At 52.2% G+C, this 23,573-nt stretch overlaps 1 protein-coding gene across 1 annotated transcript in view; it reads right to left on the reverse strand.

Annotated features, from left to right (window-relative positions):
* The window catches only part of PITPNC1 (phosphatidylinositol transfer protein cytoplasmic 1), a 107,196-nt gene that overhangs the window by 40,981 nt on the left and 42,642 nt on the right, over positions 1–23,573 (reverse strand). The window contains exons 3-6 of the mRNA XM_075351502.1: positions 21,706–21,794; positions 19,986–19,993; positions 14,240–14,311; positions 13,907–14,002 (exon numbers count right to left, since the gene is read on the reverse strand). Of these exons, the coding sequence (XP_075207617.1) occupies positions 13,907–14,002; positions 14,240–14,311; positions 19,986–19,993; positions 21,706–21,794 (265 nt within the window). The remainder of the gene's footprint in view (positions 1–13,906; positions 14,003–14,239; positions 14,312–19,985; positions 19,994–21,705; positions 21,795–23,573) is intronic.

Below are 23,573 nucleotides of genomic sequence, written 5' to 3' on the forward strand. Positions count from 1 at the left end.
AGTTATATGAAGTTGGCAACGTGTCTCAACAAGGGGTGGACGATGATGAGACACAATTGTCAGGAAGTCAGGAGGAGGAGCAGGGTGCGGAAGAGGAAGACGACGTGGTGGATGATCCAGTAACTGACCCAACCTGGCAGGAGGATATGCAGAGCGAGGACAGCAGTGCACAGGGGGAGGGAGGCGTAGCATCCCAACAGGCAGTAAGAAGCAGAGTGGTGGCCCCAGGCAGACGTCAGGCAACTGTTCCCCGGAACAACACGACACAAGGTGCCTGTACAAATGTTAGGTCTTCCCGAGTCTGGCTGTAATACTATTGTATGTATTGAGGATTTCGATTGCGTTAGGGCAATGACAACCAGAGACGAGTTCTTGGTGCAAGACGTTTATAATATGCAACCAGCAAATATGTACATAAACGGAACAAAAACACAGTAGAACATAAATACAGGAAATACCTTCCAGGGACGGAGCGAAAGGGAATTCCCGGGACCGCGCACCGGACTCCCCCAGGGAGACCACCAAGAGCGAACCCCTATACAGGGACTGTCTGGCAATCACCCCAGAAGCCCTAAATGCGCAGCAGCCGGGACACAAAAGGGCAATAGGTAAGTCCAAAAATGTCCGTACGTGATGTGAGTCCAGAGTGGTATTAAACGGAAGGAACCGGGCAGAAGTGCCGACCAAAGACGGCAAACGGAGTCCGGGCACAGCTAGATGATACCAGATGAAGTCCAGAGTCGGTGTCGGTTGTTTTCCAAGAGGATCCGAATAACAATCAGGAACCAAAAGCAGCAGGGCAGGAGCACACAGGAAGCAGTATACTCAGGCACTGGACTAAGCTTTAGGGGCGGCTTTTAAACAGATGGACAGGAAGTAGGGCACCAGAACAGAAAACTCCATGTTAACAAAGGGCAAGCTCTTTCAAAAGAAAACTGGAAAACCCGGAACTCTGACACTGGCAGTTTTTTAAGTTGGCTCCAGATGATTCTAAAAAGGCCATTTGCAACACCTGCCATGCCAGCATCAGCAGGGGTACCAAAACTAGCAGCCTGACCACCACCAGCATGATCAGGCACATGTCAGCCAAGCACCCGACTTTGTGGGAAGTACAACAGAGTCGAGGAGCAGTGCTTGCTGATGTCACTGCTACGTCTTCGCTGGTTGTGCATGCGAGCCAATCCCCTGTCCATGCTGCCTGAGAACAAGCCTCCTCCGGTCCTGCACCTGCAGTTGCCTACGCAGAAAGAACACCATCATCAAGCACGTCCTTGTCCCAGCGCAGCGTTCAGTTATCCATTCAGCAAACCTTTGAACGCAGGTGCAAATACACTGCCAACGCCCCACATGCCACACTTCTAAATGCTAACTTTTCGCGACTGCTTGCGCTGGAAATGTTGCCTTTTAGGCTGGTTGAGACAGAAGCATTCCGCGACCTGATGGCGGCAGCTGTCCCACGTTACTCGGTCCCCAGCCGCCACTATTTCTCCCGGTGTGCCGTCCCCGCATTGCATAACCACGTGTCACAAAACATCACACGTGCCCTGAACAACGCTGTTTCAGCCAAAGTCCACCTAACCACAGACACGTGGACAAGTGCATGTGGGCAAGGCCGCTACATCTCGTTGACGTCACACTGGGTTAATATTGTGCAAGCTGGGACCCAGTCTGAGCGAGGGACGGAACACGTCCTTCACACACCAAGTTTTGCAGGCCCTACCTCAGTCAGTGTTTCACCCACACTCTACAGCTCCGGAATGTCATGCTCCTCAGCCTCCTCCTCCTCCTGCGCATCCTCATCCACTTTACCCTCCACACCAGTCCCAAGCTGGAAGTATCACGGGCGGAGGAGGGGACGTTGCGCTCTCCCACTGCTCGGGTCCGGCTGACGCTGCTCTACGGCTGCTGCTATCGCTCGTTGGCTCGAGCGATGGCCGGATCCCGGGGACTCGAGCGGCGCTACTCGCCCGTGAGTGAAAAGGGGTGGTTTGGGTTTTGGGGATATTGTCCGTGACGCCACCCACGGTTGTGGTGATTGTGTGGACACCACCGCTGCTCTGGACGGGGATCCCGGGAGCCTGTGACAGGGAGCAGCTTTGTTGTTATTTCTCCCCTCCGTGGGTAGGGGGGTTGGTTGTCCCGGGGCCTGGTGATGGGGTAGAGATGGATGACAGGCGGGTTGCGGGGCCTGATGAGGTGCAGGGTCGCAGGGGCAGCGCTGTGCCGCACGGCACGGAGGTACTCACTCAGCCCAATGATGATGACACCGTTCATGGTAAAACAAGTGGCTGGATGGACGGGTCACTCGGACGGCTGCGGTTGTTCCTCCCTGCAGGTTAGTGATGACTGTCTCTCCCTGCACCTAAGTTAAGTGTTGGTAGTGATGGTTTCCCAACGGTAACCCGCTCCCCGACCTGGATATGGGCCGGAGGAGCCCCTTTTGCCCACAGGCGCTGGCCCTGGGAGACGGTTGCCCTTGGCGGTGGCGGTGTCTCCCCTTCACGGTTGTACGGTTGCCTTCTATCTGGACTTGGCTGTTTGGAAACCCTGAGGTTCCCTTCACTAACGGATTTGGCAAATTCACGGCGACACCAAGCCTTGCCGGGATCCGAAAGTCCTCTGCCAATGGTGCTGGCTTCTCTTTGTATACCGGTCCGGTACAGCCGGGTCACCACCCGTCCACGGTCCTTACGGCAGACTCCAATCGGCCTCAACTGCAGACGGTCACCACATCCTGCCAACCTTGCTGTCCTGTCCGGGCCACACACCCGGACCAACTTCAGGCTCTTTGCTGTCACTTTTCTCCTCTCTACTACTTTCCTCCTTCCACTTCCTTAGCTTAACTCTCACTGCCTGTGTTTTCCCTCCTCCTTGGTGGGTGGAGACCAACCGCCTGGCTCCACACCCTGGTGTGGACAACAGCCCCTGGGGAAGGCAACTAGGATTTTGTGTTTTGACTATGATATGCCTGCAGGGAGTGTGGGGTGTTTAAGTGTTGTGCTCTGTGGCCCCTGGCTTGTCCAGGGCGACACAGAAGCACTGCAGCACTGCCTCGGCGAAGCGGCAACAGGCTGTGCTGAAGCTAATCTGCATAGGTGACAAACCCCACAATGCAGAAGAGGTGTGGACAGCTCTGAAACAGCAGGCAGATCACTGGCTCACAACTCTGAACCTAAAGCCAGGAAAGGTCGTGTGTGACAATGGCCGGAACCTGGTGGCGGCTTTGAGGCGAGGCCAGCTGACACATGTTCCATGCGTGGCCCATGTGCTCAACCTCGTGGTTCAGCGGTTTCTAAAGTCATACTCAGAGCTGTCTGATCTGCTGGTAAAAGTTCGCCGCCTGTCTGCACATTTTCGAAAGTCACCTACTGCTTCAGCCGGCCTTGCCGGCTTAAGACGCCGTTTGCATCTTCCAGCTCACAGACTGGTGTGTGATGTCCCCACGCTTTGGAATTCAACTCTGCACATGTTGGTCAGGATATGTGAGCAGAAGAGGGCAGTTGTTGAGTACCTGCATCACCTAAGCCGTCGGTGTGAGGTAAATCCGGAGATATGACGATAAATCATGACATTCAAGTCATGTCAGGAAGCCCTCTCCTGGTGTCACTACCCCCTTCCCTTCACACAACTGGTTTAGCAACAAATCCATGGCCATGTCCTGTGATATGGAAATTAGGTGGCTTTAGGACAATGGATACAGGATGACTCCCTGCCGTCACCCTGTAGTAGGAGCTGCTAGCTAGTTAGCAAGGCTATGGAAATAGCCAGACAGAACGACTCCAGTAAAAAATGGTTCATATCTCGCAAGCCATATCTCCGATAAATATGGCAACCATAACAATGGTGTCTCCGCATGTGGACGATGCTGGCACACCCTTTTTATGGAAGTAGGACATTGGGAAACACACCAAACGTGATATCAGCCATATGGGAACTCGTAGACAGGTCATGAGTCCCCTCGTTCTGCAGCTAAATTCATAACTGTCACAATGAGAGCATTGGCGTCCGTCTACGACGCTCCCAGGCACAGTTATGGCCAAAATCCCCTTTTCTGGATAATTCTGATCCATGCAGGGGGAGTGGCAGTGCTTCCCCGTGAGGTCACTAAGGTAGGAGGAGACCTGGATTTGCCCAGGTTGATAACCCTGCTTCGGCCATTTTCCAAGGTTCTTCTCGCTGGGGGCACGTGCAGGAAACATCTGTGGGAGTTCCTGGAAACCTGGTCTACAGCGCCCCCCTGTGGCCAGACGCAACAAGGTAACTGCTGGAACTGTGTATGCCTGTTTGTAACCCATGCTTTGACTGTAACTGTACTCTGACATAACTGTATATTCTGTAGATTCCCTATTGTATATATTGTAGTTTCTAGTGTGCTTTAGGCTGATTAAATTATATAATTAATCTTGGGCTGTTCTGTTATCTCGATCTTGAATCCCACGTCTGTGTGTTCGGCTAATAGTTACCGTGAAGCGGTTGGTGGCAGCGAGTTGTGCCAAGGATTATTGTGGGGAGGCCAGTGAGATTCGGGGAGGTTTTATATATTCCGCCCGCGGAGGTCGGGGGAATATATACCCTACTCTCACCGGGGACCCTTCAATAATCGGCATAAGTAGTATAGCGGCCTCCTTGCTTATTGTCGGGCAATTCCATAATTGGCCTGACTATAAGAGGGGCGCTAGAGAGCGCGTCACGTGCTCTGTCTGTCGGTCGGGAGGTATAAAGGAGGGGTGACCCCCACTTGTTACCCCCCGATTGTGACGTACTGGTAGCCAGCGCGGGGGATTTCTGAGTGACCCCCCCGGTGGTTTGTGACATATTGGTGGCAAGCGGTGGGATCGAGATAATAGTGTGTGTGAGTGTGAGACCCATACTCCCAGACACTAAAGACTGCCTGCAGCAGCTGTGGCTGCTGGGGTCTTCAGACTAGCTCAACACTAGAGTGTCAGAGTGCAGATACTGTAAGGTGTGTGGAGGCATCAGGTGTCAGTTCTGTGTCAGTGACCAAAGTCTGCAAGAATGGCTGAGAGCACCAGGAGCAAAGCCAAAGGAATGGCCGATGCTCAGGCCAGAGACGATGAGGAGGTTGTCCACGAGCCCTCCAAGAGCCCGACGCCAGAGAACAGCTCTGCAGAGGACATCGCACAACCTGGCACTGCTGGACAAAATGAGGAGGAGCTCGCCCAAGGGTCCTCAACGAGCCAGATACCAGCCCTCCGCTCTGCAATGGACAGTGAATCACCAGGCTCCGCAGCGGGCCGCAGATCACCACGTGCCATTCCACCGAGCCTGGGAGGCTCGGATAGCCTTCTTCAAATGGCTATGGCCCTTCTCCAGGCTGGAGACCAGGAGGGCTACAAGGAACTCCTGGCAGAGCGCAGGGCAGAGCGGCAGGCAGCGCGTGAAGAGCGCCAGGCAGAGCGTGAGGCTGCGGAGCGACGGCAACAGGCAGACCGTGACCACCAGCTGCAGCTAGCTCAGCTCCGGCCCTCATCAGCCACACGTGACCTTCAAGACACCAAACTTCCAAAGGTCCGTGTTGAGGACTTCCCAGTGCTGGAGAAGGATGGAGACTTGGACTCTTTCTTGACTGCTTTTGAACGGACTTGCTTGCAGCACCATCTGGACAAGGACCAGTGGGCCAAATACCTGACCCCCCGTTTAAGGGGTAAGGCCCTGGATATCCTTGGGGACTTGCCTGCTGAGGCAGATCAGGGCTACGACACCATCAAGCGGGCCCTGATCCAACAGTACAACCTCACCCCAGAGTCCTACCGCAAGAAGTTCCGGAGCCTACAGAAGGGACCAAAGGACTCCTGGGCTGACCACAGGCGGGCACTTGCCCGAGCTGCCGACCACTGGACCCAAGGCCTGCAGCTTTCCACCGGACCGGAGATCCTGGACTTGTTCATCACGGAGCAACTCTTGTGGAACTGCCCTGAGGATCTCCGCCAGTTCATCCGAGACCAGAAGCCAAAGGGGTCCACGGCTACAGCTGCCCTGGCCGATGACTACACCAACAATCGGGCTCCTGAAGCCAGGAGAGCAGCCACCAGCAGCACCTGGAGAGGGGGTAAGATGAATTCTGCGACTGCCCCACCTGCCCCTAGACTGCAGGGGGTGTCCCCCTCAACTCCCCTCTCCAGGCCCGTGGCAGAACCAAGACGGTGCCACCAGTGCAACCTACCTGGACACTTCAAGGCCATGTGCCCTCAGCGTCCCAAGGCCCCGGCTCCGTCCCCGTCCCAAGGGCCGCCCAAGGTGTATTGTGTGGGTGGGGGTGGTGGTAGGTCCCTGGACAGCTTCCAACCTGTCACCGTCGGCCGGTCTGTGACCATAGGACTGCGAGACAGCGCCTCGGAGGTGACTCTGGTGCGGCCTGAGATGGTGTCCCCCCAAGACTTGATCCCTGGAAAAACCCTCGCTGTCTCCGGGATTGGAGGCATTGACCCGGCGCTGCCTGTTGCTGACATTTATGTGGACTGGGGCGCAGGGCGAGGGGTGAGGGAGGTGGGGGTAACTGATCGGATCCCCGCAAACGTGCTACTTGGGACAGATTTGGGGCAGATAACCTCCCAGTTTGGGCCCCAACCAAGGGCTGAACCTTCAGCCAGTACTGACATGCCTCCGGACAATGTTAATGTGTTATCTATGAATGATGTAAGGGAGGAGGGAGTGAACTCTGATATTTCTGCTTGCATAGACACCATAGACACACACACAGCTGCAGCTGTGACAGGGGAGGGGGTCAGAGACAGGTGTGACAATGCCTCTACAAGTAACCAGCCTGTGAGCTGGGATCTGTTGCCCTCTGCAGGGATAAGCAGAGAGCAGGGTGCTGCAGGGGGAGGACCAGTGTGTGGGGTGGGGGCTACCACAGCAAATGTGGGGTCCCCAGAGATTTCACAGCGGGGTTCTGTTGCTGCAGGAGGGGAACAGGCAGGTGAGATTGGGGCCAGTCCAGGAGCGGAAATGCTCCCAGGTAAGATCTCGGTGCATGGTTCCCCCACAACCGGGGTGTCAGGAAGCCAGGTAGGTCTGCCTGAACCGGCGACTTGGTCAGGAACGGAGGAGGAGCAGGCACGACCCACGGTCGCAGCGGCTGTGGCCGCTGTCACCCGCAGTGGGAGTGCTGGAAGCCAAGGGGCCTCCCGGAGGTCCGATAGCTCTTCCCCTTCTGACCAAGTGGCAGCCGAGTCAGGTGGAGGCCAGGACACAGGTCCCGGGGTACTGACCGAAGATGTGACAGTCTCGTCGATTCTGGCCACATCTGGTCAGGGGTTTCAGGCAGCGTTAGAAGCTGACGACAGCCTGAAAGCTCTAAAGGAGCAGGCGGCACAGCCTCCCTCGGACTCGGACCCGGAGCGAGTGGTCTGGGACCAAGGACGGCTGTACCGGGCCACGGTCCAGCAGGGTTCACCGGAGGCGTGGCCCAGGGACCGACAGTTGGTGGTACCCTATCCGTTCCGGACGGAGTTGTTGCGGATCGCACATGAGATTCCGATGGCCGGACACCTAGGGATCGCTAAGACCAAGGCCAGGTTAAACCAGCATTTCTACTGGCCAAAAATGGGGGCCGATGTGGCTGCCTACTGCCGTTCGTGTGAAACCTGTCAGAGAGTGGGGAAGGCGGGGCCACACCCCAAAGCCCCACTAGTATCTCTGCCAATCATCGATGAGCCTTTCAGGAGGGTGGCTGTGGATCTGGTCGGCCCGCTGGCCATCCCCAGCAGCTCCGGGAAACGCTTCATACTGACGGTAGTGGACTATGCCACCCGGTACCCAGAAGCAGTGGCCTTGTCGTCCATTCGGGCTGACAAGGTGGCCACCGCATTGCTGGAGATTTTCTCCCGAGTGGGTTTTCCCCAGGAAATGCTCACTGACCGGGGGACCCAATTCATGTCCCAGCTGATGGAGACCCTCTGTAAGCAAGTCCAGGTGCGACATCTGGTGGCCAGCCCGTACCATCCACAGACTAATGGCCTGTGCGAGCGGTTCAATGGCACCTTAAAGCAGATGCTTAAGATGTTGGTCGACTCCCATGGGCGTGACTGGGAGCGGTATCTCCCACACCTGTTATTTGCTTACCGGGAGGTTCCACAGGCCTCAACAGGATTCTCACCGTTTGAGCTCCTGTACGGGCGACGTGTGCGGGGCCCCCTGGCTCTGGTGAAAGAGGCTTGGGAAGGGGATTTGGCCACCCCTGGAGTGTCGGTTATCGAGTATGTCATGCGCTTCCGGGACAAAATGCAGGCCTTGACGCAACTGGTACACGACAATATGGCTCAAGCCCAGGCCGATCAGAAGCGTTGGTACGACCAGAACGCTTGTGAGAGGACCTACCAAGTGGGTCAAGAGGTGTGGGTACTGGTCCCCGTACCACAGGACAAGCTTCAGGCAGCCTGGGAAGGCCCATACCTCGTGTACCAGCAGCTCAACCCTGTGACGTACCTGGTCACCCTGGACCCTGCCCGTGGAAGGCGGAAGCCCTTCCATGTGAACATGATGAAGGCACATCATGAGCGGGAGGCATGTGCGCTCCCCGTGTGCAACCTGCCCGAGGAGGGAGAAGCGGAAACCCTCTTGGATATGCTAGCCCAGGTTAGGGCAGGCGGATCCATTGAGGATGTGGAGGTTGGCCACCAGCTCTTGGAGGACCAACGGTCCCAGCTGTGGGCCACCCTACACCCCTTCCGGGGGTTGTTTACCAACCAGCCCGGAAGGACTGACTTGGCTGTCCATCACGTGGACACTGGGGATCATCCCCCGATCCGGCGTTCAGCATATCGGGTCTCCCTGGAGGTGCAGCAACACATGCGCCAGGAGATTGACGAGATGCTGGAGCTGGGGGTGATCCAGGCATCCAACAGCGCTTGGGCCTCGCCTGTAGTCCTCGTCCCTAAGAAGGACCGAACCACTCGGTTCTGCGTGGACTACAGGGGGCTCAATGCTGTCACGGTCGCCGATGCGTACCCAATGCCACGCATCGATGACCTGCTCGATCAGTTGGCCGGGGCTCAGTACCTGACCATCATGGACCTGAGCCGGGGATATTGGCAGATCCCCCTGACTCGCAAGGCCAGGGAACGCTCTGCCTTTATTACCCCATTTGGACTGTACGAGTCCACGGTGATGCCATTCGGGATGAGGAATGCCCCTGCCACTTTCCAGCGGATGGTCAACACCCTGCTCAAGGGACTTGAAGGGTACGCGGCCGCGTACCTGGATGACATTGCCGTCTTCAGTCCCACCTGGGAGGACCACCTAGAGCATCTAGCACAGGTGCTCAGGCGGATCCACCGGGCAGGTTTGACCATCAAGCCGGGAAAGTGTCAGCTGGCCATGAGCGAGGTCCAGTACCTCGGTCACCGGGTAGGTGGGGGAACGCTGAAGCCCGAGCCTGAGAAAGTGGAGGCCATCGCATCCTGGCCCACCCCCAGGACCAAGAAGCAGGTGATGTCCTTCTTGGGGACCGCTGGGTACTATAGGAGGTTTGTTCCATGCTATAGTAGCCTGGCAAAGCCCTTGACGGACCTCACCAAGAAGAAGCTGCCCTCTGCAGTCGATTGGACAGTGGACTGCGAGACAGCCTTCCGGGCCCTAAAGGACGCCCTGTCCAGCCCGCCCGTGCTACAGGCAGCCGACTTCACGCGGCCGTTTGTAGTACAGACCGACGCCAGTGACTTCGGCCTCGGTGCGGTGCTCAGCCAGGTGGACTCTGCGAGCCAAGAGCACCCAGTCTTGTACCTGAGCAGGAAGCTGTTACCAAGGGAAGTGGCCTATTCTACAATGGAGAAGGAGTGCCTGGCCATAGTGTGGGCCCTGCAGCGTCTGCAACCCTATCTATACGGGCGCCACTTCATCGTGGAGACGGACCACAATCCCCTCAGCTGGTTGCACACCGTCTCTGGGACGAATGGGCGATTGTTGCGATGGAGCCTTGCGCTCCAGCAATACAACTTCACCATTCGCCACAAAAGGGGCCGTGACCACGGTAACGCAGACGGGCTGTCCCGACAAGGAGAGGTCGCGGACGGGCGCACGGGGGAACACCGGAGTGTGCTGCCCCCTAGCGCCCTCAAAAGGGGGGAGGTGTGAGGTAAATCCGGAGATATGACGATAAATCATGACATTCAAGTCATGTCAGGAAGCCCTCTCCTGGTGTCACTACCCCCTTCCCTTCACACAACTGGTTTAGCAACAAAGCCATGGCCATGTCCTGTGATATGGAAATTAGGTGGCTTTAGGACAATGGATACAGGATGACTCCCTGCCGTCACCCTGTAGTAGGAGCTGCTAGCTAGTTAGCAAGGCTATGGAAATAGCCAGACAGAACGACTCCAGTAAAAAATGGTTCATATCTCGCAAGCCATATCTCCGATAAATATGGCAACCATAACAATGGTGTCTCCGCATGTGGACGATGCTGGCACACCCTTTTTATGGAAGTAGGACATTGGGAAACACACCAAACGTGATATCAGCCATATGGGAACTCGTAGACAGGTCATGAGTCCCCTCGTTCTGCAGCTAAATTCATAACTGTCACAATGAGAGCATTGGCGTCCGTCTACGACGCTCCCAGGCACAGTTATGGCCAAAATCCCCTTTTCTGGATAATTCTGATCCATGCAGGGGGAGTGGCAGTGCTTCCCCGTGAGGTCACTAAGGTAGGAGGAGACCTGGATTTGCCCAGGTTGATAACCCTGCTTCGGCCATTTTCCAAGGTTCTTCTCGCTGGGGGCACGTGCAGGAAACATCTGTGGGAGTTCCTGGAAACCTGGTCTACAGCGCCCCCCTGTGGCCAGACGCAACAAGGTAACTGCTGGAACTGTGTATGCCTGTTTGTAACCCATGCTTTGACTGTAACTGTACTCTGACATAACTGTATATTCTGTAGATTCCCTATTGTATATATTGTAGTTTCTAGTGTGCTTTAGGCTGATTAAATTATATAATTAATCTTGGGCTGTTCTGTTATCTCGATCTTGAATCCCACGTCTGTGTGTTCGGCTAATAGTTACCGTGAAGCGGTTGGTGGCAGCGAGTTGTGCCAAGGATTATTGTGGGGAGGCCAGTGAGATTCGGGGAGGTTTTATATATTCCGCCCGCGGAGGTCGGGGGAATATATACCCTACTCTCACCGGGGACCCTTCAATAATCGGCATAAGTAGTATAGCGGCCTCCTTGCTTATTGTCGGGCAATTCCATAATTGGCCTGACTATAAGAGGGGCGCTAGAGAGCGCGTCACGTGCTCTGTCTGTCGGTCGGGAGGTATAAAGGAGGGGTGACCCCCACTTGTTACCCCCCGATTGTGACGTACTGGTAGCCAGCGCGGGGGATTTCTGAGTGACCCCCCCGGTGGTTTGTGACAGTCGGGAAATGGGTCAAACTCCACACATAACACCTGAGGAGTGGAGAGGGATGTCCGACCTATGCACCATCCGCCAAAACTTTGAGGACTCCACCAAGATGGTGAGCGGCGATGACGACATTATTAGCGTCACCATACCGCTTCTCTGCCTTCTAAAATGGTCTCTGCTCAAAAAACAACCATGATGCATTGCAGGCGGAGCGCGATGAGTTTGAGCAAGAAACAGTAGTGGGTGTGGGTGATGATAACACACAGCCCAGCCTCGTCTCATCACAACGTGCAGTGGAGGACTATGACGAGGAGGAGGATGAAGACATGGAGCAACTCTCCGGCCAAATTGAGGATATGACATGCAGTCATATCCTCGGTTCAGCGTGGCTGGCCAGAGGACAGGGTAGATGAGGAGGAGGAGGAGGACAGCATGTTCAGTCATCGTGTTGGTCAGGATACTGAAGTGATGGCTGTTAAGAGTCTGGCACACATGGCTGACTTTATGGTAAGCTGTCTGTCTCGTGACCCTCGCGTTAAGAACATCTTGGCCGACAATCATTACTGGTTGGTAACACTGTTAGACCCACGCTAAAAGGACAACTTTATGTCTCTTATTCCCGAGGCGAAGAGGTCAGGCAAAATGCAGCAGTTCCAGAAGGCCATAGTCACGGAAGTAGGCAAAGCATTCCCCTCACAAAACGCTAGCGGCATAGGTCAGGAATCAGTGGACAACCAAGGCGTACAGCCGAGAGGGGCACAAGTCCAATCCGCCAGAGGTAGGGGAACAGTCTTTAAGATGTGGGACAGTTTTCTCAGCCCCTCACATACCACAGCCCCTGAGGTGAGGGGTAGTGCCACAAGAAATCCTAAGTTTGCCCAGATGCTGAAGGAGTACCTTGCAGATCGAACAACAGTACTCCGACATTCCTCTGTGCCTTACAATTAATGTGTATCCAAGCTGGACACGTGGCATGAATTGGCTCTCTACGCCTTGGAAGTCCTGGCCTGCCCTGCCGCTAGCGTTTTGTCAGAGCGTGTTTTTAGTGCCGCAGGTGGAATCATTACAGATAAACGCACCCGCCTGTCAACTGTAAATGCTGACAGGCTGACTCTAATCAAGATGAACAAGGGTTGGATTGGGCCAGACTTCACCACACACACCAACAGCAAATTACAGCGGAATTTAAAGTTTGTAACGGGAATTTGCCATGTACCTCCACTCACCCATGGGTACACACTTCTGGACTTTGGCTAATCGCTGGACTGCTCCTCCTTCTCCTCATGCGCCATCATGGTGACCGTTACAATAGTTAAGCCGTTGTTTCAGGTATACCCCCAGTGGTAAATTTTTTCGCCCATTCTTTCTGAATGGGCATTACAACGACAGGAGACCCGCTCCTTTGCAACGGGAACAATGTTTTGAGGCCCTCATGCACGTCTCTACCCAGGGACAACGTGGAGCCTCCCAATTTTTGGCTGCCCTGCCAAAGGGCTATACTACAATAGACCCACTTCCTTACAATGGGCACTTCATGTTTACAGGCCATCATGCACGTCTCTATCCAGGGACAATATGGAGCCTGACGCTGCCACCGACTGCCACACACGTGCTGTTTTTAAATGCAAGCACGGACGCAATAAGAACCTAACTGGTTTTTAGGAGCGACAATTACTGAGAAGTCTGACACTATCAGACACTGCTGACTGACGTGTATTATACACTAGACTTGTGCGTTATATAATAGTTTGTGCAAAACGCGCACCTGTACGCTGCCACCGACTGCCACACACGTGCTGTTTTTAAATGCAAGCACGGACGCAATAAGAACCTAACTGGTTTTTAGGAGCGACAATTACTGAGAAGTCTGACACTATCTGGACTGTTTTACACTGTGTACACCAGCCCCAGATATGATGAAGGCTGGTATACGGTCACCACTACCCTGCCTGCCTGCCTGCCTGTATACTGCTACAATAGTCCTGACAAGGACTCTTCTGGTCACTAGCCTGTATTCCGACCTGGCTATACCCTGCCTGTATATAGCAACAATAGTCCTGAGAAGGACTCTGCTACTGTACTCCGACCTGGCTATACCCTGCCTGTATACAACTAGAATAGTCCTGAGAAGGACTTCTGGTCACACTGTTTGCAGCCCTGCTACGGAAATAGCTATAAAGGGCCGCAAAGCTTTCCCTGAAGCAGCGACACTCTCCCTACACTGACTGTCTGAATAGCTGTGAGCAGAGCACAGCGCGCCGGCCGATATAAAGGCTCGGTCACGCTGTGCGGGCCGGCCAATCACTGCAATTCCACAACTAACAGGGCTGTGGCATTGCAGTGGTCTGCCAGCCAATCCCTGCATGAGGGCTGGCTCTCAAAAGAGCGCCAACATGCAGAAATGAAGACCACGAGTACAGCACGAGTATCGCGAGATTACTCGGTCCCCGCCGAGCAGCCCGAGTACAGCGATACTCGTGCGAGTACCGAGTAGTGACAAGCATGCTCGCTCATCACTAATTATAAGAGCTCACAGACCACTCACCTCCGACTCCTTGTAGTATCTCTCCGGCACCTCATCGCAGGCGATATCGATGAAGCAGACCTCGCGCTCCAGGTCCTTCAGCTCATTGTGAAATATCTGCAAAAAGAAGAGACCGGGTAACTGAGCGCAGCAACTTCCTGGCTCGCCACTAGAGGGCAGCACAGTAACACCTTCAGTCTCCCATAGGTTTGAACAGAACATATGTTTTGTTTCTGTGGTTTACTAAAGGGTTAACCGTTGTCATGGAAATTTATGCCAAGACAACCAAATGTGGGACCTGGGGAGCGGGATTGTGTCCTTTCACATCTCAGGAGGCTTCACCTTCATACTCACATCATCGTTACTCCCTTTATTGTCCTCGTACTTCGTCTCTATGTGTATGGAGAATTTAGGAAGGAATGAACACTGAAAAAAATGAAAAATAAATAATCTCAATGCGGCAAAGAAAGAGTTAAATGGCAATCCCACCATACTGGCCAGCAGCCAAACATACACTTCGGAGGACTCCAAAAGGGTGTAAGAGTCCCTGCCAGATGTGTGGTCTTCAGGGGTGTTATATTGGAAGAGAACTCCACCCCTGCAGAGCTAGAAATCGGAAGAGATAACTCCACCCCTGCTGAGCTAGAAAACAGAGGGGATAACCCCTCCCCTCCTAAGCTAGAAAACAGAGGGATAACCCCTCCCCTGCAGAGCTAGAAATCAGAAGGGATAACACCTCCCCTGCAGAGCTAGCAATCGGAAGAGATAAGCCCCTCACCTGCCTAGCTAGAAATCAGAAGGGGTAACCCCTCACCTGCAGCTAGAAATCGGAAGAGATAACACCTCCCCTGCAGAGCTAGCAATCGGAAGAGATAATCCCTCCCCTGCAGAGCTAGAAATCAGAAGGGATAACACCTCCCCTGCAGAGCTAGCAATCGGAAGAGATAATCCCTCCCCTGCTGAGCTAGAAATCAGAAGGGGTAACCCCTCACCTGCAGCTAGAAATCGGAAGAGATAACACCTCCCCTGCAGAGCTAGCAATCGGAAGAGATAATCCCTCCCCTGCAGAGCTAGAAATCAGAAGGGATAACACCTCCCCTGCAAAGCTAGCAATCAGAAGAGATAATCCCTCCCCTGCTGAGCTAGAAATCAGAAGGTATAACCCCTCACCTGCTGAGCTAGAAATCGGAAGAGATAACCCCCTCCCCTGTTGAGCTAGAAATCAGAAGGGGTAACCCCTCACCTGCTGAGCTAGAAAACAGAGGGGATAACCCCTCCCCTGCTGAGCTAGAAATCAAAACGGATAATCCCTCCCCTCCTAAGCTAGAAAACAGAGGGATAACCCCTCCCCTGCAGAGCTAGAAATCAGAAGGGATAACAACTCCTCTGCAGAGCTAGAAATCAGAAGGGATAGCCTCTTCCCTGAGGAGCTAGAAATCAGAAGAGATAATCCCTCCCCTACTTCGCTAGAAATCAGAAAGGATGAACTCTCCCCTGCTGAGCTAGACGTCAGTGTATGGTGTGTACTCCCCCAGCAGTAGGGGTATGAAAGTGTTAACAAGTCATCCAATCTACAAATCCATCCTGGCTCCTCAGAGGAAGGGTCTGATCATTATATCCTTACATTGTCAGCTTCTATATCCCTACAGTCCGCTCCTCAGGAGAAGAGTCTGATCATTAAATCACTACAGTTGTAGCTTCTCAGGGGAAGGGTCTGATTATTATATCACTGCACTCTTAGCTCCTTGGGGGAAGGATCTGATCATATCACTATGTTGCCACCTTCACGGGGAAAGGGGCTGATTATTATATCCCTATATTGTCAGCTCCTCAGGGGAAGGGTCTGATCCTTATATCACTACATTGTCAGTTCCTCAGAAAATGGAGCTGATCATTATATCTCTGTGCTGTCAGCTCCTCGGGGGAAGGGTCCAATCATTATATCACTACATTACCAGCTCCTTGGGGGAGGGGTCTAGTCATTAGATCACTACATTGTCAGGTTCCTTGGGGGATGTGTTTGAACATTAGATCACTATGTTGTCAGCTCCTTAGAGGAAGGATCTGGTCATTATATCACTACATTGTCAACTCCTCAGGGGAAGGGTCTAATCATTATATCACTATGTTGTCAGCTCCTTGGGAGAAGGATATGATCATTAAATCTCTATGCTGTCAGCTCTTCGGGGTAAGGATCTGATCATTATATCAGTACATTGTCATCTCCTCAGAAGAAGGGTCTGATCATTATATCACTACATTGTCAGCCTTCGGGGGACAGGTTTAATCATTATATCACTACATTGTCAGTTCCTCGGGGGAAGGGTCTGATCATTAGATCACGACATTATCAGCTCCTCAGAGGATGGAGCTGATCATTATGTCTCTGTGCTGTCAGCTCCTCGGGGGAAGGGTCTGATCATTATATCACTATATTGTCAGCTCCTCGGGAGATGGCTTTAATCATTATATCACTATACGGTCAGATCCTTGGGGGAAGGGTCTTATTATATGACTACATTACCAGCTCCTTGGGGGATGGGTCTGGTCATTAGATCACTACATTGTCAGACTCCTTGGGGGATGGATCTGGTGATTAGATCACTATGGTGTCAGCTCCTCCAGGGAAGAATTTGGTCATTGTATCACTATATTGTCAACTCCTTGGGAGAAGGATCTGATCATTATATCACTACATTTTCAGTTCGTCAGAGAAAGGGTCTGATAATTATATCACTGCGTTGTCAGCTCTTCGGGGAAGGATCTGATCATCATATCACTACATTGTCAGCTCCACGAGGTATGGGTTTGATCATTATATCTCTATGTTATCAGCAAATCGGGAGAAGGATCTGATGATTATCACTACATTGTCAGATCCTTGGGGGAAGAGTCTGGTCATTATATCACCACATTGTCAGCTCCTCGGGGGAAGGGTCTGGTCATTATATCACTACATTGTCAGCTCCTCAGGGGATGGGTCTGGTCATTATATCACTACATTGTCAGCTCCTCGGGGAAAGAGTCTGGTCATTATATCACCACATTGTCAGCTCCTCGAGGGAAGGGTCTGGTCATTATATCACTATATTGTCAGCTCCTCGGGGGAAGGGTCTAGTCATTATATCAATACACTATCAGCTCATCGGGGGAAGGGTCTGGTCATTATATTACTACATGGTCAGCTCCTCGAAGGAAGAGTCTGGTCATTATATCACTACATGGTCAGCTCCTCGAGGGAAGAGTCTGGTCATTATATCACTACATGGTCAGCTCCTCGATGGAAGAGTCTGGTCATTATATCACTACATGGTCAGCTCCTCGAGGGAAGGGTCTGGTCATTATATCACTACATTGTCAGCTCCTCGGGGGAAGGGTCTGGTCATTATATCACTACATGGTCAGCTCCTTGGGGGAAGGGTCTGGTCATTATATCACTACATGGTCAGCTCCTTGGGGGAAGGGTCTGGTCATTATATCACTACATGGTCAGCTCCTCGAGGGAAGAATCTGGTCATTATATCACTACATGGTCAGCTCCTCGAGGGAAGGGTCTGGTCATTATATCACTACATTGTCAGCTCCTCGGGGGAAGGGTCTGGTCATTATATCACCACATTGTCAGCTCCTCGGGGGAAGGGTCTAGTCATTATATCAATACATTATCAGCTCATCGGGGGAAGGGTCTGGTCATTATATTACTACATGGTCAGCTCCTCGAAGGAAGAGTCTGGTCATTATATCACTACATGGTCAGCTCCTCGAGGGAAGAGTCTGGTCATTATATCACTACATGGTCAGCTCCTCGAAGGAAGAGTCTGGTCATTATATCACTACATGGTCAGCTCCTCGAGGGAAGGGTCTGGTCATTATATCACTACATTGTCAGCTCCTCGAGGGAAGAGTCTGGTCATTATATCACTACATGGTCAGCTCCTCGGGGGAAGGGTCTGGTCATTATATTACTACATGGTCAGCTCCTCGAGGGAAGGGTCTGGTCATTATATCACTACATGGTCAGCTCCTCGAGGGAAGGGTCTGGTCATTATATCACTACATGGTCAGCTCCTCGGGGGAAGGGTCTGGTCATTATATCACTACATGGTCAGCTCCTCGGGGGAAGGGTCTGGTCATTATATCACTACATGGTCAGCTCCTCGGGGGAAGGGTCTGGTCATTATATTACTACATTGTCAGCTCCTCGGGAGAAGGATCTGATCATTAGATCACTAGATTTTACAATCGTTAATGATGTCTTGATTTGTTTCTTTCCCTTTATTTTTAACAAAAGCAGTTGTGTTGTTGCAGGTTCTGATTGGAGTGAGTGATGTTGGTGACATCACTAAGAGCCAATTACAGGTTGTCATTCACAGCCGTGATTTTGGAAGTAGGCGGCCATATTGGATGACGCTGAAGCCGCCGACGCTGCAAGTTTTACAAGGAAAAATGTTTTCTCTCTTCCCGTTGCAGAAGCTGAAGGGTCACGAAAAATGTATTTTTAGGTCTCAGGGATACGTCATAGCACAAGATATAAAAAGTAGGGATTTTTATCTGGTTGCTAGGCAACCATCTTCAGACATCTTCTCCTGACGTTTCCTTTGTTAGCCACTGATTTACAGAGCGTCTCCCCCTAAAATCACAACATTCCCCCTCATAAATACACGTCTTTGTGACGTCCGCCAACCATGCCGCTCATATCGTCCTGTTCAGCTGCCTCATACCTGACATACATAACAACCAATATGGCCGCCACCAGCGTCACCCACAACAAGCGTCTGTCTGGCAGGAATCCAGCCTCTCTCCCTCATCAGGTCCAGATAATCCTGATCTTCATTGTTTAGGTGAAGCTTCCATTTAAGTGTGAAGAGTACAGATGGCCCAACCCTGAGGATCCATCATCAGGAGGCAACAGTCACTAACACAGGTCTATGGGGTTCAGAGTCCCTGTTGGACCACCCCTGAGGATCCATCAACAGGAGGCAACAGTCACTAGTAGAGGTCTATGGGGTTCAGTGTCACTGGTGGACCACCCCCGAGGATCCATCAACAGGAGGCGACAGTCACTAATAGAGGTCTATGGGGTTCACAGTCCCTGGTGGACCACCCCTGAGGATCCATCAACAGGAGGCGACAGTCACTAGTAGAGGTCTATGGGGTTCAGTGTCACTGGTGGACCACCCCCGAGGATCCCTCATCAGGAGGCGCCAGTCACTAGTAGAGGTCTATAGGGTTCAGTGTCACTGGTGGACCACCTCCTAGGATCCCTCATCAGGAGGCGACAGTCACTAGTAGAGGTCTATGGGGTTCAGTGTCACTGGTGGACCACCTCCTAGGATCCCTCATCAGGAGGCGACAGTCACTAGTAGAGGTCTATGGGGTTCAGTGTCACTGGTGGACCACCCCGAGGATCCATCATCAGGAGGCGACAGTCACTAGTAGAGGTCTATGGGGTTCAGTGTCACTGGTGGACCACCCCCGAGGATCCCTCATCAGGAGGCGACAGTCACTAGTAGAGGTCTATGGGGTTCAGAGTCACTGGTAGACCACCTCCTAGGATCCCTCATCAGGAGGTGACAGTCACTAGTAGAGGTCTATAGGGTTCAGTGTCACTGGTAGACCACCCCCGAGGATCCATCATCAGGAGGCGACAGTCACTAGTAGAGGTCTATGGGCTTCAGTGTCACTGGTGGACCACCCCTGAGGATCCATCATCAGGAGGCGACAGTCACTAGTAGAGGTCTATGGGGTTCAGAGTCACTGGTAGACCACCTCCGAGGATCCCTCATCAGGAGGCGACATTCACTAGTAGAGGTCTATGGGGTTCAGAGTCACTGGTAGACCACCCCCGAGGATCCATCATCAGGAGGCGACATTCACTAGTAGAGGTCTATGGGGTTCAGAGTCACTGGCGGACCATTCCCGGGAATCCATCATCAGGAGGCGACAGTCACTAGTAGAGGTCTATAGGGTTCAGTGTCACTGGGGGGTCCACACCCTGACACTATAAAGGGCACCAGACCAGTACGCTGAGAAGGCGGCCATATTGTGTGCAAGCCACTCACCCCTCCCCCAAACACATAAATCCAAGGTCCATACTCACTGTGTATTCTGCCGCCAGGAGACCACCACAGAGAGAAAGAAAAAAGAAACACGTCATTAGAGGGGCTACAATCCAGCCGAGGGGGACACAGGGGCCCAACAACCAAATCACCAACATGGCAGCACTGTCACCTCAGTTTGATACGGTCTGCTGTACTGTATCTAATCCCGTCCTGTGTGATACTGTCTGCTCAGCTATGTATCTAAACCTCTCCTGTGTGATACTGTCTGCTGAGCTGTGTATCTAATCCTCTCCTGTGTGATACTGTCTGCTGTACTGTATCTAATCCCGTCCTGTGTGATACTGTCTGCTCAGCTGTGTATCTAAACTTCTCCTGTGTGATACTGTCTGCTGAGCTGTGTATCTAATCCCGTCCTGTGTGATACTGTCTGCTCAGCTGTGTATGTAAACCTCTCCTGTGTGATACGGTCTGCTGTACTGTATCTAATCCCGTCCTGTGTGATACTGTCTGCTCAGCTGTGTATCTAAACCTCTCCTGTGTGATACGGTCTGCTGTACTGTATCTAATCCTATCCTGTGTGACACTGTCTGCTGAGCTGTGTATCTAATCCCATCCTGTGTGATACTGTCTGCTCAGCTGTGTATCTAATCCTCTCCTGTGTGATACTGTCTGCTGAGCTGTGTATCTAATCCTTTCCTGTGTGATACTGTCTGCTGAGCTGTGTATCTAATCTTCTCCTGTGTGATACTGTATGCTCAGCTGTGTATCTAATACCGTTCTGTGTGATACTGTCTGCTGAGAAGTGTATCTAATCCTCTCCTGTGTGATACTGTCTGCTGAGCTGTATCTAATACCGTCCTGTGTGATACTGTCTGCTGAGCTGTGTATATAATGCTATCCTGTGTGATACTGTCTGCTGAGCTGTGTATATAATGCTATCCTGTGTGATACTGTGTACTGAGCTGGGTATCTAATCCTCTCCTGTGTGATACTGTCTGCTGAGCCATGTATCTAATCCTCTCCTGTGTGATACTGTCTGCTGACCTGTATCTAATCCTGTCCTGTATGATACTGTCTGCTGAGCCGTGTATCTAATCCTCTCCTGTGTGATACTGTCTGCTGAGCTGTGTATCTAATCCTCTCCTGTGTGATACTGTCTGTTGAGATGTGTATCTAATCCTCTCCTGTGTGATACTAGCAGTCTGCTGAGCTGTGTATCTAATCCTCTCCTGTGTGATACTGTCTGCTGAGCTGTGTATCTAATCCTCTCCTGTGTGATACTGTCTGTTGAGATGTGTATCTAATCCTCTCCTGTGTGATACTGTCTGTTGAGATGTGTATCTAATCCTCTCCTGTGTGATACTAGCAGTCTGCTGAGCTGTGTATCTAATCCTCTCCTGTGTGATACTGTCTGCTGAGCTGTGTATCTAATCCTCTCCTGTGTGATACTGTCTGCTGAGCTGTGCATCTAATCCTCTCCTGTGTGATACTGTCTGCTGATCTGTGTATCTAATCCTCTCCTGTGTGATACTGTCTGCTGAGCTGTGTATCTAATCCTCTCCTGTGTGATACTGTCTGCTGAGCTGTGTATCTAATCCTCTCCTGTGTGATACTGTCTGCTGAGCTGTGTATCTAATCCTCTCCTGTGTGATACTGTCTGCTGAACTGTGTATCTAATCCTCTCCTGTGTGATACTGTCTGCTGAGCTGTGTATCTAATCCTCTCGTCCTCGCTGCACTCGTGGGTGCTGCCTCCTACCTGTGATTGTATAGGGATAGTAGTTCCAGGCCTTTTCTGTTACGTAGAAGATTTTCGGCACCACGGCGCGCGCCCAGCTGGGGAGCTTACTGCAATACACAGGACAGCATTATACTATGGTGAGGGGGTCAGCAGCGTGCAGCATGACCGGCGCGCTGTATTATAGCAGCTTATACCTCTACATAGGGGCAGTATTATAGTAGATATATTCTTGTACATAGGGGCAGTATTATAGTAGTTATATTCTTGTACATAGGGGCAGTGTGAGGCAAATCCCGGGATATGAAGATGAATTGTGACTCCAGTCATAATCCCTCATCACTCCCTGGCAGTGCCCCCCTCCCTTCTTGTTCTCAGTGTTCCACTTACACCTCCATGGCCATCTCCTGTGATATGGAAATGAGATGATGTGGGAACAATGGACACAGGATGACTCCCTGCCGTCACCCTGTAACAAGAGTTGTATCTCATTAGCAAGGCTATGGAAATAGCCAGACAGAACGACTCCAGTAAAAAATGGTTCATATCTCGCAAGCCATATTTCCGATAAATATGGCAACCATAAAAATGGTGTCTCCGCATGCGGACGATGCCGGCACACCCTTTTTATGGGAGCAGGACATTGGGAAATGCCCCAGGCGTGATATCAGCCAATGGGGAACTGGCAGACAGGTCATGAGTCCCCTCGTTCTGTAGCTAAATTCATAACTGTCACAATGAGAGCATTGGCGTCCGCCTACGACGCTCCCAGGCAAAGTTATGGCCCATATTCCATGTTGTGGATTGTCCATAACTCAAGCCAGGGGTGGAGCAGTGCTCCCTCTGAGGTCACTAAGGTAGGAGGGGACCTGGATCTGCCCAGGTTGATAACCCTACTTCGGCCATTTTCCAGGGTTCTTTCGCTGGGGGTCACGTGCAGGAAACATCTGTGGGAGTTCCTGGAAACCTGGTCTACAGCGCCCCCCTGTGGCCAGACGCACAAGGTAACTGATTGAATTGCATACCTGTTTGAAAACCATGCTTTATCTGTAACTGTACTCTGACATAACTGTATATTCTGTAGATTCCCTATTGTATATATTGTAGTTTCTAGTGTGCTTTAGGCTGATTAAATTATATAATTAATCTTGGGCTGTTCTGTTATCTCGATCTTGAATCCCACGTCTGTGTGTTCGGCTATTAGTTACCGTAAATCGGTTGGTGGCAGCGAATTGTGCCAAGGATTATTGTGGGGAGGCCAGTGAGATTCGGGGAGATTTTATATATTCCGCCCGCGGAGGTCGGGGGAATATATACCTTACTCTCACCGGGGACCCTTCAATAATCGGCATAAGTAGTATAGCGGCCTCCTTGCTTATTGTCGGGCAATTCCATAATTGGCCTGACTATAAGAGGGGCGCTAGAGAGCGCGTCACGTGCTCTGTCTGTCGGTCGGGAGGTATAAAGGAGGGGTGACCCCCACTTGTTACCCCCCGATTGTGACGTAATGGTAGCCAGCGCGGGGGATTTCTGAGTGACCCCCCCGGTGGTTTGTGACATATTGGTGGCATAGCGGTGGGATCGAGATAATAGTGTGTGTGAGTGTGAGACCCATACTCCCAGACACTAAAGACTGCCTGCAGCAGCTGTGGCTGCTGGGGTCTTCAGACTAGCTCAACACTAGAGTGTCAGAGTGCAGATACTGTAAGGTGTGTGGAGGCATCAGGTGTCAGTTCTGTGTCAGTGACCAAAAGTCTGCAAGAATGGCTGATGGCACCAGGAGCAGAGCTATGCAACTGGCCAATGCTAAAGCAGGAGCCGAAGAGAGGGAGGACGGTGCTGTGGGCAGTAATGAGGAGGTTGCCCACGAGTCCTCCAGGAGCTCGACG

This window comes from Anomaloglossus baeobatrachus, chromosome 5, assembly GCF_048569485.1.
Source record: "Anomaloglossus baeobatrachus isolate aAnoBae1 chromosome 5, aAnoBae1.hap1, whole genome shotgun sequence".
NCBI classification, from domain to species: Eukaryota; Metazoa; Chordata; class Amphibia; order Anura; family Aromobatidae; genus Anomaloglossus; species Anomaloglossus baeobatrachus.